Source organism: Aythya ferina (genome assembly GCF_964211825.1).
Source record: "Aythya ferina genome assembly, chromosome: 11".
NCBI classification, from domain to species: Eukaryota; Metazoa; Chordata; class Aves; order Anseriformes; family Anatidae; genus Aythya; species Aythya ferina.
In genome coordinates this window covers 273,607-289,541 of record NC_140307.1, presented here as the reverse complement: position 1 = coordinate 289,541, position 15,935 = coordinate 273,607, and the positions used below count along the sequence as shown (strand labels likewise).

The 15,935-nt window shown below is 61.9% G+C and overlaps 2 protein-coding genes across 10 annotated transcripts in view; one reads left to right on the top strand and one right to left on the bottom strand.

Moving 5' to 3' along the window:
- Positions 1–773: 773 nt before the first annotated feature.
- CKMT1A (creatine kinase, mitochondrial 1A) lies at positions 774–11,069 on the bottom strand. Its single transcript, XM_084531704.1, has 9 exons — positions 10,642–11,069; positions 4,613–4,811; positions 4,062–4,157; positions 3,708–3,929; positions 3,177–3,262; positions 2,030–2,153; positions 1,715–1,849; positions 1,275–1,400; positions 774–1,023 (listed from the first exon to the last, which is right to left on the bottom strand). Exons 1-9 carry the CDS (start codon positions 10,788–10,790, stop codon positions 907–909), a joined length of 1,254 nt encoding a protein of 417 aa, XP_084387830.1. The 5' UTR covers positions 10,791–11,069; the 3' UTR covers positions 774–906.
- A 736-nt stretch (positions 11,070–11,805) lies between these two features.
- The window catches only part of PPIP5K1 (diphosphoinositol pentakisphosphate kinase 1), a 52,843-nt gene continuing 48,713 nt past the window's right edge, over positions 11,806–15,935 (top strand). For 4 of the 9 annotated variants that reach the window (XM_084531697.1, XM_084531701.1, XM_084531698.1 and 1 more), the window contains exon 1: positions 11,806–11,883. The gene's annotated coding sequence lies outside the window, so the exon portion shown is untranslated. Of the gene's footprint in view, positions 11,884–13,933; positions 14,098–15,935 lie in introns of those variants that run through there. The other 5 variants (XM_084531700.1, XM_084531703.1, XM_084531702.1 and 2 more) reach the window with 2 other exon arrangements.

Genomic DNA, 15,935 nt, shown 5'->3' with positions numbered 1-15,935 from the left:
GTCCCGGGACGGAACGGCTCCGTGCCCCGAGACCTCGCGGCCGTCTCGAAGCCCCTGGCCCGGCCGCTATCGCAGCGTCCCGTCCCCATCGTCCCACGAGCCGGAGCTCCCCCCGTCGTCGTCCCACGGGCCCCGGGCAGGGCCCGCCAGAGGCCGCGGGCGTCCCGTGGGTGGCGAGCTCAGGGACTGCCGCGGCCCGCTCCCTGCCCAGAGCTGTGTGCACGCATGCATGTGCACAAGTGTGCGTGTGTGCGAGCACTGTGAAGGGCTCACAGCAGCAGCAGGGATGTGAGCCCTTTCCATGGAGTGCCAGGACTGACACGCTCTGTTCTGAAAGCACTTTCTTTCCTGCAGGCAGGAACAGAGCTGGGCTCCACTCTGATTTCACCTTTGTTCTCCTCCTCTGCCTGCCCCAGAGCTTTCTGTGAGCATCCCTCTAACAAAGTGGCGATGGGAACCCAGCTCTGCCTGCAGTGACACAAGAGCTCCTTTTTGCAGCTCATCCTGTCCCAGCAGTTCTTGGCAGCCTGCTGCTCCCCAGCTCCCTTCCCACATGCAGCCCCTCGCAGCCCCCAGACCCGGGCAGCCCCAGATGCCCCTCAGGCTTGTTCCTCAGGGCAGTGGTGGCACAGAGAAAGCTCAAGGAAGGTGAAGCTCCTTGAGGAAGGTGAAGATTTGTCTGGGTGCCTCTCTGCAGGCACAGGGCTGGGTGGGGCGGTCGGCAGGGCTGGGTGTGCCGTGGGGCTCGAGTAAGGAGCAGACCGAGACACAGCTACAGCAGCGCACATTTATGGGGTCGGGCCTGGCGCGTCGTGGGTAACAACGCAGCGACATGCTGGGCACAGCGATGGTGTAAGCTACAGCGGGAAGCTGGGTCCTGCAGGGCTGGCGCTGCCGTGGTCCAGCTCAGTGCCGGAACTGTGGGACCGGGGAGGGGATGCGGATGTCCTGCCCCTTCTCCAGCCGCCGCTCACAGTCGATCAGGTAGTTCACGCCGTCTATCACCAGCTGCACCAGCTCCACCTGCACAGGGGGCACACACACACATCCTCACCCGGGGGCTGTCCTGGCCCCAGCCAAGCCTCTGCTGAGCCACGCCAGCAAGGGCCCCGGCCACCCCGCTGCAAGAAGGGCACATGCTGCCTCCTCTAGGAGAGTGGTACAGCCCGCAGGCCTCATGTGCCAGCCCCAGCACACAGACCCAGAGCTGAGGGCCTGTTGTGCACACGTGTTCCAAACCGCCTGCTGCAAAATCATCTCTGTCCAGCACCCACCTCTGACTTCCCCAGCCGGTCCAGGTTGGAGATGTCGAAGACATTGCCAGTAGCGGCGGTGTCTACACCGCCTGTCCCACGCTTCTGTAGCCGGAGGTTCTCCAGGATCTTGGGGAAGCGGTTGTCCTAGTGCCCAGAGAACATGTCAGTGCTCAGTGCAACCATCAGCAAGGCAGCCAGGGCACTGCAGCCGACTGCTCCCCGGGGCAGCCCTCCCACACCTTGCACAGCCCCATCTGTGGGCCCTGCCCTGAGCAGACCCAGCTCAACACGCAGGTCCGGCCCCTTGTATGCTTCACTGCCCTGGTGAGCCTGAACGAGGTCCGGGGCTGGTCCCATGCAGTCCTGCGCCTCCCCACAAGGCTGGGCTCCCGGTGCTGGCAGCTGAGGCTTGCCACAGCCCCAGGCTCACTCCCCACAAAACCACCTGTGGTAACTACCTTGCTGAGCAGCGGCAGCTTGATGTGGACTCCTGCTCGCAGCCCGGTGCCCAGGTTGGAGGGGCAGGTAAGGATGTATCCCAGCCTCTCGTTCCACATGAACTCCCAGCCTCGCTCCTGGATTAGCCGCTCCACCTGGGTGCGAAAAGCAGTTCAGCCTCCGACTGCATAATGCACTGCCCTCAGCAAGGCACTCCTGCCACTTGGGTGCTGCCCAGCCCTGGGACAGTACAGGACACAAAGCCTGCAATGGCCCTGCGTGCCCCTGTCCACCTGTCTGTGGGTCTGGCACGGCAACGGCTGGTGGGTGCTCACCTCCTTCAGGCCCCGGCAGAACCGCTCAAAGACGCGCTTCATGTTGCCACCCTTCTCCATGGAGATGATGCGTGTGTGGTCCTCCTCATTGATCCAGATCAGGAAGGTCTTCTCGTTGTTGTGCCTAGGGACAGGGCAGCATTTGGCTGCGCTGGCAGCCAGCAGAGCCCCCGTGCACACACAGCTGCCTGTGCCAGCCCAGCAGTGCCCTGCTCACCCCCCCCCCCCCGATGCCCATGCTGCCCCTGGACCCAAGCTCCCGCAGCTGAGCATGTTGCCAGAGCACAGCATGGCAGTAAGGCAGACAGCCAGGAGATGCACCCAAAGATGGGCCGGCATTCATCCTCACGCACTGCTGTGGGTGATGAATGCTGGCTCCTGTGCCTTGGGCACAGGCAAGCGCTGCCGGGGAGGAGCAGCGCAGTGCCAGCCCTTCCTGACCCTGGGGCAGGGACACAGCTCCTGCAGGAGGGGCTGCGAGGTGTGAGGTGCACTCTGGAGCGCTGGGTTTTGGGGGGGCTGGAGCCGTGTGTGACATGGAGGTGTTTTCCCTGAGGCTGCTATAAAAGCGCTGTGCCTGCCAGGGCGGTGTGGGCAAGCGCATGTGCCGGCTGTTGCTCCGCGGGTGCGTGGGATGCTGTGTGGGTGTGCAGAGATGCCGGGAGCGAGCGGCAACAAGCAATTGTAGCAAGATAAGTCTGGGGGCAGGTAGGGTGTGCAGAGAGCAGGAAGGAGCACTGGGGGTTGCCTGGGGAGCAGAAGGCAGTTACAGGTTTTTGGCAGCCCAGAGAATGAGTGGCGATAGGCAGGAAAGAGCAGTCAGAGTTGACAGCAGGGGGCTGAAATGGCCGGCTCCTAGGCTGCACACCACTTAGCGAGATGCTGAGGTTTGTGTGAGGAGCAGACACCCTCTGACCGCTGCACAGCTCAAGGGGCTGAAGCCAGCAAGGGGACCCCAGGTTGGGTGTGGGCAGGGAGGGCCCAGCTGCCCCCACCACGGAGCTGGGGCGATGGCAGCCTGGGGGCGCCGGGGTCTGCAGTGCAGGGAGTGAGGGGAGTGTGGGCAGTGTGGCTGGGGCAGCTGGACGGAGCAGCGTCCCCCTGCCTTTCTGCCCTGCTGGCTGCTCAGGGCTGGGAAGATCCTCACCAGATCCCTCGGGCGTCGGGCCAGTCCCGGGCCATTCCTGCCGCTGTCAGGAGGGGGGACACCGGCTTGTCGAAGAGGAAGTGATCCTGGAAGGAGGCAGAGAGTCAAAATGCCCCCTGGGGCTGCACAGCCGAAGCTGGGGCACCCCATCTCTCTGGTCCCAGTGTGCCATGCAGGAGATGCACCGCAGCTGTCCCTGGTGGGGTGAGCTCGCTTGCTGTCCCAGCTGCGGTCAGGAGTCCCTGCTTCCTGACCAGGCAGGCAGAGGCTGCTGGTGGTCCTGCCTTCCCCTGAGCATACACAGGGACACGGGGCAGGAGCTGGAGGGGCCCATGAGTTGCTGGGGCCGTGTTCAGCCAGCTCCGTCCTCCCCCAGGAGGGCTGAGAAGTGCCCTAAGCAGCCTCTGCACCACTGGGGCAAGGAGCCCCGGTCCCACAGGACCATGGGGCTGGGGAAGGGGGCCACGGCCTCCTGGGGAGGTGATGCCTGGGATGGGGTCCCAGGGCTGGCCGGGTGCTGTGCCAACTCACGTCAATGAGCTGCTGTTGCTCCTTCTCCGTCATCTCGCTGAGGCGGTAGTACCGGCCTGCCAGGTCTCCAGAGAGGCCGTTCAGTGCCTCCACGGCCACCTTCTCCACCTCCCGCCGCTCGGCACGGGTACAGGCTGGTGGCAGGCTCAGCCCACGGATGCTGCGCCCCGTCCGGACCCGGGACGAGAGCACATAGCGCTCGTCAAACTGGCCAAACTTAATCTGGAACAGACAGGTGCCGTGGGGTGTTGGTGGGGTGGTGCCTGTGCTGAGCATCGCCCTGTCCACCAAGGCTCAGGAAGGGCACCCTGCTCCCAGCCAGGGCTATGTGGCACTGCTGCCCATCTCGCCCACCTTGGAGGCATCCAGGTCCGTGACATGCTTCATGGTGCGTGGGTTGTACCCGTTGTGTCGCTCCTGGATCACAGGGTCAAACAGCTCGGCAAACACCTGGAAGGACACGGGACGGCATGCAGCTCTTCAGATCCAGAGTCCCACAGAGCCCCTGCCACCAGCACGGGGGCTGCACATGGCAGCACAGGGGACCACAGAGGGTGGCTGGGGTCACCTCGCATCCTGCAGCACAATGGCAACCCACAGGGCCAACACTGCCCAGACAAGTAGGGCTTAGGGGCAAGGAGGAGGAGGCTGCAGGGCTTTGGGAACAGCTGCTCTACAGGAGCCCTGTGTCCCCATGGGTACATGCTCCAGCTGCCTGAGCTGAGTAGGAGGAGGTGAGCGGTAATGCTTCAGGCTGCTGGATCCCAGGGATCGGGTCTAGGCCAGCAAGAGACAGCACACATCGGGCCAGAGCTACACCACATCCCAAAGGTACCGTGACTGCCGTGGCTGCTGCAGCCACCCTAGAGAGCCTGGAGCACAGCAGGGCTTTGGCCATCACTCACCTCATACGTTTCTTCATCGCCAGCCACCATGCCCACAGTCTTGATGAAGGGGTGGCCGGGATTGTCCACACCTGTCTGGATGCACTGGTCTAAGGTCCAGCCATTGGGGGTTGCTTTGTCACAGAGCCTGGTGTAGATGGCTGGCGTCAGGTTGCTGGCCATGCAGTTGTTGTGTTTCCGCAGGTCGGGGTACTCGGCACTGCAGGGCAAGAGTGCAATGAGCCTTTGGGGCCAGGGGGTCTGCACTGGGTCTGGCTGGGACGGAGTTCACTTTCCCCACAGCAGCCCACATGGTGCCGTGCTCTGCACTTATGGCTAGAACGGCATCGCTATCACACCAACGTTTTGGATACTGCTGGGCAGTGCTGGCACAGCATCAAGGCTGCCTCCAACCCCTTCCAAAGGCCAGAGGGGGCAAGAGCTGGGGAGGGGGCAATGCCAGGGCAGCTGACCTAAACCGACCGAAGGGATATTCCTTATTGTATGACAGTCTGTTCAGTGACAAAAGCTGGAGGGAAACAAGGAGTAAGGGGGGAGGGGGGAGTCTCATTATGAAAGCGTCTGTCTGCCCAAGCAACCACGTGTACTGAGGCCCTGCTTCCCAACAGATGTCTGAATGTTGCCCGCTGATGGGAAGTAGAGAATATTTTTTTTCTCCTACTGCTTCTGCGTGACTTTTCCCTTTCATTAAACTGCTCCTTATCTCAACCCACGAACTTTTTTTCATTGTATTTTCTCCCTGTTTCCCCCTGAGGAGTGGGAGTGAGAGCAGCGTGGCGGTGCTGAGCTGCCCATCCATTGCCAAATTGCCACCGGGTCCCAGCGCTCCTGCCCCGCAGAGACCCTCAGGGCAGGCATGTGCAGGGGAGCTCTGGGGGGCTGGGAAAGCCACACTGCCTGCCCAGGAAGGCAGCCGCTGGCATCACACAGCAAGGGCAGAGAACAGCCCAAGCTGACTGCTGATATTGCCACAAGGACAAGAGTCCACCAGCAAACCTGGGCCGGTTGTTAGGGTGCGGCTCCTTATCAGCTGCGTACCAGGGCTCCTGGGCTCTGGGCTGCCACGTCAGCCACAGCCCAGCGCAGAGTCCGGGTGTGGAGCTGCCGGCTGGCCAGGCCGTGGGGGCTTTTACTCGCCTTCTCCTGCAGAGGGGCGGCTGCTCCCAGCACCAGGCTCTGCCCGGGGGCACGAGCCCGTCCTGTGCAGCCAGCGGGGCAGCAGGGCACGGGACCCTTGGGAGCCCTGTCCCAGGTCTGCCTGCACTCGGTGCTGTCCCCTGGGCCCTGACCCCACGCAGCTCAGGCACCGTGGGGCAGGAAATCGGCTGACCCCAATCTGCAGCTGGTGGGAACTGCACCAGTCTGGAGCAGTTTATTGTATTAGGGGAATGCTTCCCTCTAATCAGCTTAGTGGGAGGCCGTCTCCTGACCTCATTCCCACTTTAGCTGGGCTTTGTGCTTGTCCTGTGTTCCTGGGGGGTGGTGAGGTGGGGTGTTGGCAGGACAGGACCTCAGCTATGACCGTGCTCTCCTTGGCCAAATCCCTCCTGCTGGGAGGTGCCACTGCCTGCATGAGTGGGACAGGAGGGGCCCGCAGCCCTGGTGACACCCAGCCCCTCTCCCTCAGGGTGGCACAGGCAGCTTGGGGGCTGCGTGGGAAGAGGGGTGCTAGAGGCAGGCCCAGGTCTGTGGCAGAGGACGGCCACCGTCACTGCCACCCAGCCTTGACATGCCACAGGCGCCCAGGTCCAGCATGGGTGTGGGTTTGGCTGCCAGCAACCAGCCCCGTGCTGCAGTGCACAGCACCACCGCTGCCCCCACCCCTGCGTCTGCAGGTCGGGGAATGCACACTGGCCCCGCGCCTACGCCTTGGCTGCTGCTTGTGGCTTCCGGAGGTTGCAGAAAGAAAGGGAGGTTGGGCTCTCGTTGCCGCTCTGTGTGGGGAAGCACTGGCAGTTCCAGCCTGGCCCCGTGCAAGGAGGAGTTTGCGCCGGGCAGGAACGGGTCACAGGCCTGTCTGGCTGAAGGCTGCTCCCCCAGCCCACGCACATTTCTCTGCCACGTTGAGATGCTTCAGCTCAAAGGATGGCTTGTTGTATATGGGACTCATCCTGTCCCAGCCTTCTTTGCTGCTCCTGCCCCTGCCATCGGCTGGCTATGGATCCACGTCTCCCTGGGGAGAGACATCCTCATAAAAAACACTCACTGATCAGAATGGGACACTTGGACACGTCCCTTCCCTACCCCCAGTGCTGCCTGGCATGCCAGGGCTGAAGCTCACTCTGCTTTCCTGGTGTCAGTGGACTACATCCAGAGAGCCAGAAAAGGTTGCTAAGGGGAGCAAGCTTGCTTGCAGAAAACAATGCTGTAGTTTTAAGCTCACTGACTGCTGTGGCCAGTCTGTACCTCCACTGCAGAGTTCAGAGACTAAAACCTAAGAGCCTGCCCCAGGATCTGTGCCTGCTGCAGTGCTGATTTAGTTGCTGGCCCAAACACACCCTTCTCCAGAACAGCCCTGAATCACAGCCAGCAAATCTGGGCAATCTCTTTTCAGCTTTTCCAGAGAACCCCAACTAAGCAGGATGGTGCCAGGATAAGCAGGGCAGTGCAGGGGATGAAGGTGTTACATGCTTAGTGCTCCTAGTGCTGTGCTCACAAGCACTTCCAAAAAGCCTAGAGCTGAGCTGCACAGGGCACTGCCCTTCCACCCACCTGGGCTGCGTGGGGAGGACAAGGGGAGCAGGCTCTCTGCTCTCCTGGGTGTCCAGGTTTCCTCTGCCACAAGCAGGAAGGTCTTCCTGGAGTTGCCTTGCCCTTTGGTTCTGCTCCCCAAAAACGGTATTAAAGCAATGCCCCCTTCAGAGCTGGCTTTTCTTTCCCAGTGCCCCAACGCTGAGCTACGAGGTGCATTCCTGTCAGGCTCCCTGGCCACAAAGGCTGGGAGCTCTTCCAGCAGGAGGTGGATGCCTGCCAGTACAGCGCGGCTGGGAGCGGGCACTTCGCTACTGGCCGTGCTGCTGCGAGAGCCAGCTCAGCACTGCGGTCCTGCCACGCCGCTGGGACCCGGCTGCCTGCAGTGACCGTCCTCTCTGCCCTTGCACGAGGGGTGCTTCACCCAGGAGACCTGCACAGTGCTCAACAGGCAGCATTAGCCCACCCGCTGTCCCGGAGCGGCAGCCCGTGCGTCTCCCCGTGACCCTTTGTGGCTAATCCCGCAGCCTCCGGCGCCCTTCCTGGCGTCACCGGCTGCTGCTTCTGCAGGCGCACTCCGCGGACACCCCGCTGAGGCCACCCCTGCTGCGCGGGGCCCCCCCCGAGGCGTGGGGCTGTGCGGGGCTGTGCCGGCGAGGCTGCGGCAGGCAGCGCAGCATGCGGCTTGCTCTCGCGGGGGGGGCAGGGGCTGGGATTCTCCGCCTGACTGCTCAAACGTGGCTGCTGCGGGACCCTGCTGGCGGCGGGCACCTCCACGCCGAGGTGTCAGAAAGCTGTCGGGGGTGTCCGTGCCCCCGGAGTGCGGTCATTTGTGCCTCTGGCAACCATTTGACCATTGTGCGATGCTCAGACCTCTGTTGCCAGCGCCTCTCATTGTTTGACTTAAAACCTGGAGGGGCCAAGTCCGCAGGTGGGGTGACTTGCCCTGCAGAGCAGGGTGCTGTGGCTCACCCTGGGACTCTGTCCAGGCTCTTTCCAAGTGTCAGCATCATCACAAAAGCCAAATGCACCCTCCCGGGAAGCTCCTCTCAGTGCTTCCCTGACAGATCCCCTGCCCTGGATTTCATCATTTCCCCCAGACTCATCTCAGCCTCTGTTTCCAAAGGATGGTGCCTGTCTCTTTCCCCCAGCCCCGTCTTTGTTTTCAGCACTAACTCTGACCTGCTGTTTTCCCCCAGCCCGCTGGTGCTGCCACAGCAACATCTTCACAGCACTGCCAGCTTGCCCCCCCCGCCCAGCAGGTGTTTTGAGCGTGCAAGGGGACACTTCTGTGTTCAGGTTCAGCGGGGTACAGGCCAGCTGCCTGCAGATGCCAGCACACCTCTGTGGGGCCAGAACACAAGCAGAGTGCCTGCCTCTCCCACACCAGGTAGGTCTCACAGGTCCCGGTGGATTTTCCTCCCCATCCTCACTCAGTAAAGACGTTCAGTCATTCAGAAAGCTTGAAAGCACAATCCTCTCAGGAGATGAATAACCAGTAACATCCAATCTTCATCAATCCCTGAACTCGTTCCATTTCCATCCTGTTTCCATGGCTCGACCCAGCACGTCTGAGCACCAGAGCTGGCTCTCAGCACAGCTTTCTGCACGAGCAGAGCTCTCAGCCTGCAATGCAGAGCAGCACCGCTCGCTGACAACACGGTGTTTGGTGCAGGCATCACAGCAGCCGCATGTGTTTGGAGCAGCGACACGCCGCCTCCTTCCCCGCTCTGCTCCTTCACTGCACGCAGTCCCTGCTGGCATCAGGGTGGGGGGGACACCTCTTCTCGCTTTTCCAACCTGCATCTGACCTGTGCCAGGCTGCCAGCGCAAGGGGAAGGGCCTGCTGGCAGCCACGGCATCCCTCTCCCCTGCCCTGCCCTGCCCAAGTGAGGCACAGGCAGCTCTGCCCTCTGCCCCCCGTCTTGTGCTTTTGTCCCCACACTCCTCAGGGCCAGGCAACGTGGGGGCCAAGAGGGAGCTGCCACCCTGCTCCTGGCCTTGAGACCTCCTCTTCCTCATTGCTAAAGCAAGCGGTGGTGAGCGGAGCAGTAGGTAATGCCTCTGCATGGCCAGGGCTGGGGGCAGCCACGTGCCTGGTCCCCCTTGGCAGAGAGCAGTTTGAAGGGGTGGGGGGAGGACACGGAAACTTCTGTGCTGGAGCTTGAACCTTAGCACTGCTCCGCAGCTCTGACACTTATCTGGCTTAAAGGATCAAGCACAGGTTGTGGAAATAGGGCCAGCAGCTCCTGCACACAGAGCCAGCATTACCCCCAAAGCACCCCTTAGCCAGACCGGGCTGCACGCACCCGCCTGGCCCAGCTCAGCCCTGCGCCCACCTTCCAGGCACGTGCCTGGTCCCAATCACACATCTCAGGGCTCATCTTCACCCCCCATCTGCCAGCACAGCTCTGCCTGGGAGGACAGGAAGAACTGCTCAGCCTTAGTGGGACCCGTGGGCCCTTCCAGTTCTCCCTTTAGAATCTGCCATGAGATGGGAGAGTGAGGACTGTCAGGCAACCTTTTTTTTTAACACCCTGGAGAAGTCCTTGTCCCAACGCCAGGCACCGGTACAGCCCAGTGGTGAAAGGCTAGGAGCCACAGCCAGCCCCGGGGCAGCCAGGAAGCCTCTGCTCCAGCACAGGCCCTCACAGACAGAGCTCCAGGGTATTTTGCCAGGATGAGAGAAAATGCAGCCTTCCTTTTGCTCCGTCCTGTTCCCACCAGGGTATTGGCAAGCCTCCCCTGGCTCCTGCGACAACCGGGCCAAGCTCGGGGCATTTCTTTGCTTGACATCTCCGCGACGCTGTCCCCGCGGGACGGACTCACCGCCCCCGCCGGTCCCAGCTCTGCCCCAGCCCCCGGCCCGCTCCGCTGCCCAGCCCCGTCCAGCTCCGCCCGCCCCCGGGCCCGCCGCGGCAGCGGCCGCTCCTGGTTCCCGACCCGGCCGTGCGAGGCGGTGGTGCCGGTGCCGGCCCGGGGAGGCCGGGCTCGAAGCGGAGGCTCCAGCGCCGCGGCCCGCGCCCCTCCCGCCCCCCGCGCCCGGCGGCCCCGGTGCCCTTGGGCTCGGGGACGGGCGCCCGAGGCGGAGCCGCTCCTTTCCGCCGGAGGCGGCCAACACGGGCGAGCCCCCCGCCGCCGCCGCCGCCGCGCCGCCCGCTCCCCCGCCCGGCTCCCCGGGCTCGGTTCCCCGCGCTCCCGGTCATTCCCGGCTGGGGACGGGGAGGGGGGCACGGCCCCGCGCCCTTTCCCGGTGCCGTGGCCGCCGGGACCGGCCCCCGCCCGCCGCCCGCCGCCGGCCCCCCCACACGTGCGCCCCCGCCGCCCGCGCCCGGTACCTGGGCGGGTAGCGCCGCCGCTGCCGGTCGCCCGCTCTGACCGTGTCCCGGGCGAGCAGGAAGCCGGCGGCGAGGGAGCCGGCGCCCACCATGGCCAGGAGGCCGGCGGAGCGGCGAGCGGAGAGCGCGCGGGCGAAGGTGCTGGCCATCGCGGAGCGGCGGCGCGGCGGAGCGAGCGCGGCGGGGGCCGGGCGGCGAACGTGATGGGAATGGGAACGGCGGCGGCGGCGGCGGCGGGAGGGTGCGCGGGGGGCGGGGAGCCGGCGGCACGGGGGGGGCCGCGACGGCACCGCCACCTGCTCGGGCCGCCCCGCCCCGCCCCGGGGCCGCCGCCACCGCCTTCAGCACCAAGCGCCGGACAGCGCCGGCGGGGCCGCGCGCCCGACCCGCCCTGGCCCCGGGCCCGGGCCCCGGTCTCCGGGCCCCTCGCCCCGAGCCCTGGGCTCGGGCCCCTCGCTCCGGACCCCTCGGCCCGGACCCCTCGCCCCGCACCCGCCGCCGCAGGCGGGCACGGCGCAGCGCGGCGAAGCCCGAACTGCGAGGGTGCGGCCGGGGCAAAGTCCGCGCACCTGGAGCCGGCGGCGGCGGGGTGCGGATGCCGGGACGCGGCGCCCCGACGGCCCCGTGTCGGGACGGGAGGCGGCCCGGGATGCGTGCCGGGGCGGGCGGGCCGGCCGCGAGGGGGGGTGGGGGGGCTGCTGTCACCGTGGCGCCCCGCGCCGCTGCCCGCGGCCGGGCATCCCCCTCCGCTGCCCTCGCACGTCGGGTGCGGCCGGGCCGGGGCAGCCGGCCGCGAACGCCGCGCTCCCGGCGGCCGCGGCAGCCGCGGGGCTTGGAGTGCGCGCCTCGGGCCGCCCCGCGCTCCGCCGCCGCGGACCCCGCGGGCCGGCAGCGCCGCGGGCCGTGCCCATGCCGCGCCGCCCGCCCGCTCCGGGCCCGCCCCGCCTCGCGGCGCAGGGCTCGCGGGCCCGGCCCGGCTCGGCAGGACGCGGTTGCCCGCGCGGCGCGGTTGCCGCGGTAACGCGCGGCTCGCGCGGCGCCGCCCGTGCCCGGCGCGGGGCTCGCGCCCACGTGCGCGCGGCTCGCGCGGCGCCGCCCGTCGCCGCCAGGGGCCGCTGCGCCGCGCCCGCCCGCGGCCGGCCGGCCCCGCCCCCCCGCGCCGATTGGCCACCGCCGGCCGTCAGCAGGTCGCGATTGGCCGCCGGCCGCGCCGGCCGCGCAGGGTGCGCTCGGAGGCCGCAGGTGAGCGGGGGGAAATGGCGGCGCCCGGCGGGGCGCCCCCTGCCGCCGCCCCCCCCTCCCCTCACCTCCCTTCCCCTCCCTGCGGCCGGGCGGCCCCGCTGCGGGCTGTGCGGCCGGGACGGGGCGCGGCGGGGGCGCTGCTGCCGGGCGCAGGGCAGCGGCGGGGGGCGGCGGGTGGGTGTGTGGGTGTGGAGGTGTCGCGGCCGCCGCTCGGCGCGGGCTCGGCCGCCGTCCCGGCTCCCCGCGGCCCCCCCTTCGGCGGCCGAGCGCGGCGCGGCCCTGCGGGGGGGGAACGGGCGGAGCGGGCCGGGCCTCGCCCTCCGCGCTGCGGGCGGGCCGGGCGCCGGCTCCGAGCGTCCCTCCGGTGGCGCGGGGCCTGCGGCGGGGCTCCGCAGCCCGGCCTCGTGGGCAGGCGCTGCCCCCGCGCGCCAGGCCCCGTCCCGGCGTTCCCCCGCCGTGCTGCGGGGCGGCCCCGGCGCCGCCTGGGCCTTCGGGGGAAGCGGCGGCCTCGCGCCCGGGGCGAGGACGGGGTAAGGCGGGTGGGCGGCTGCCCCCGCCGCGGTCACCGGCCCGACTGCGGCCCGGGCTGGGGAAAAAGGAGCGTTAAGTGCTAGCGTGTCCACAGGCTGTACGCGAATACACCAAAGCTGACGAACACAACAAGTGGCGTTGTAAAAGTTCAGACATCTTTATCTTGTTCATAATGTTCTTTACAAAAAAAAGGAAATACTATTTTATGTGTAAAGTTGCTAATAAATCTTTATTAACGGTTACAGGCTCAGAAATTCTGATGCTGTGAAGCTTCACACTTAACAATCTCATAAATCTTGTTAAAAAAAAAAAAAAAAAAAGCACCTAAAATAATTTCGTAAGCCAAGAGTGGATCTTACTCCTGCATTTGCTATGTGAACAATGTAACAGCTGTTCAAATGTAGGGGAGATGAGCCAACAGGTTTTTGCTAAACTTGCAAGCAGAGGCATTGTGTAGGAGAAGGAGCTCCTAGTCAGGAAACGTGTTTTAACCATTGCTGCAGTCTCTGGGCTTGAAGCTGTTGATAGATTTGCAGTTACTGACAGTGCTGCTCAAACAGGCAGAACAGTATGTTTAGAAGCATGACTTCAGCTGCCTGATTTTGAAGACATTGAACTTCTTTGTTAATAAAACATGGAAATTTTTATTTAATACACCAAGTACAAATAGCTTTTAATTATTAACTCTGAAATAGGTATGTGGTTTCATTTTTCTGAAGCAATTAAGAGTTTGTGGCTTGATTTTTGATAAGAGTACGGCTTTCACCTTTTGTATGTAAGTGTGTAATTAACCTTAATACAAATAGACCTTGTGACAATGGAAATGACCCCTTTGGCAAAATTACTTCACTGATCATACATTCAGGGTCAAGGCATAAGCTTTTTTATTAAATTATTTTAAAGTGTCAGCTACGTGCATTCTTAAAGGTTGTCATATGTCAGGTACTTGACCTTGCTTAAGTCAGGTGGGGGTTCTGTAAACTCAGTTATCCTCACAGCCTGGTTGCGTGCAGTGGTATCACACACTCCTTTGATCTCCGCTCTGCTGCTTCCCCCAGGCTCCCTGGGGTGCAGAAGCCTCTCCCAGCCACCTGTGGCTGCTGCCACCGGCGATGTGACTGGTCTTCATTGGTCACTGCGTGCCAAAACCACGGCAGTCCTTGTCCTTTGGCTCTCTGCTGTAGAGACTGTGCTGTCAAGTGCTGCTTCTGCAACTATAACAGGTTTTGTTTTAAAAACAAACAAACAAACAAAAAACAAACTAATCAATCAAAAAGAACACCCCTCCCACATAGTTTTCAGTTGTTAATGCCATGCTGGGTGTGAAGTTAATGCAATATATGATCATCCTTTCTGCACTTAAATTTCTGGTACTTCAGAAGTTGGGCACAAAGAATAAATCTCTCCATGCTGTGAACGTCCTTATCAGAACACCACCAGATTCATCTGCTGGGGAACCTGGAAACAACTTACATCTCGTTTCTTATCACTAACGCAAGGTAGTCCAGAGAGCTGAATTAGTCCCAGAACACTGAGAGGCAAAGTTTAAATCTCAGTTCCGGGTTGTGTGTCAGCAGTTTCTGCTTGCCGTTAGGTGATTACATTAACCTTTGGTATGACTGTGTAGCAGATCGTAGCTGTCCTTGGAGGAGAGTGCAAGGATGTCTTTAGCTGGAGTGGCTGGTACGTACTTCCTCATGTATTTGTGATGGGATGAGCATGAATATTTCAAAATAAGAACCATGCTCAACTTGCGTGTGTGTGCCGTTGTCGTGTCAAGGCTTTAGATTCTCTTGGATGGTACAGCCAGCAGCATTAACGCTTAATTTTCTTGCTGTGATTTGGGGAAGGTGAGAGACCAGTAGTACCCTTAGCAAGTGGGAGCTGGTCTGAATGTATGGGCTCTAGGAGCAGTTAGCCCAGGGAGCAGTGAGAGTGATGTAGAACCATCAGACACCTGTGTGAGAAGCAGACATCCCGTACTGCCAGGATCTCTCACAGCGCTAGGTTTGAAGAAAAAAAGCGGCGGGGAGGATGTAGGCTGAGCACCGTACAGGAACCTTGCTAGTACTGTTTCTGTAACAGGCGTTGCTCTCCTCGTGTCATATAAACTCTTTGATATCCCAGCTCTAGAGCTGATTCAGGCATGGTGGCAAATCCTCATGTAATCAGTCTGTTACACAAGAATGGTACTTCGCTTGCCTGTTTAACAGCAGCAATCTGTCCAAATTTTGCGTACCTTAGTTATGCTGTTTCATCAAGTGACTGTAGCCTTGGTTGGTAGAAAGCCAGTCAGAGAAGGGATATGCTTTAAACAGAAACTTGGAAAAGGTTTTGCTTATACCCTGTTCCTGTCCTCTCACCAGAAACAACTTGAGATAATGAGGTTTATCCTATTAACACCAAGGGGATGCTGGATGTATCAGTGGCCTTTGGCTTCATTGAGGCTCAGGGTTTTCACTTATTTTTAGTATGGCATGTCATAGCCTCCAGAAATAGTTGCAGAGCAAAGTAGAAGTTTGTTTTTTTTTTTTTACTATTTTTTTTTCTCTGGGATAGAAGCAGGAATGTAGAGAACCTGTTGCTTTCTTAGTTCTTAGGCCAAAGGTTTTCCTGCTGCTTGGTCTATTTTTTCCAGGAGGGAGGGGAGAGTATGTGATTGGTGAAAACGGTCCTCCTCCCCTTCTTGCATGGTTTACTTCAGTAAGTCAGCAGCCACCAAGCTGATAGTGAACTTGCTAAGGTCTTACTCCACGCTGGCATGCTGAGGCAGCAGGGCCAAGGAACAGAAACGGTTCCTGAGTATGTTGGGAATCCTTCTCTTGTCCTTGTGTGGAAGTAGCAGGATTACACGGCACACACGGTAGAAATGCCTGTGTGGCCTGGTCTGCCAGTACTATTGCTGCTGCCAGCAGAGAGCATGGGTGGTGGATTAAAGCTTTAACTCTCGCTAATCTGGATGCTCGTGTGTTGGGTGTGCCCCGTGCCTCACGCAGCACATAGGAGCAGGCAGCACTGGCCTTTGTGCACTGCTGTGAGTTGGGCTTGCTGTGTCTTCTTGCTGGCCTGGGCTCCCCTGGCAGATCTGGCTCACGAATTGACAGTCTTGCTGTCAAGCCTGCGCCTCATGGCGTGGCTTTGGGCACTTGTCTGGCACGCTTCTGCTCCAGTGCTTTCTGTGAGTGCCCAGCTCTTACCTCTCCTGTCCTTTCTGGGAGTCTGCAGCCTTTCTGCATGGAGGCATACCTTAGTTTTATCCATGTTTCCCCGGGGATTTCAGAGGCAGCTGGATTGCCCTCTGTGTGTTTGTTTCTTTTGGCTGTTCCCACCCTGCTCGAGTGGATGAAGTCAGTCTCCCTCCTTTGTTCTCGGTGAGGGGATTTGCACCTACCATGAAACTGTGCTGGCAGCAGGCAGGTGGCATTTGGGTGCATCTCCTCTGTTTTGTGAAGAGCTGTCAGGGAGGACTGGGAATCCAGTTGTACGTGGTGGTACGTTCTCCTGTGATATGCTGGCTCTAA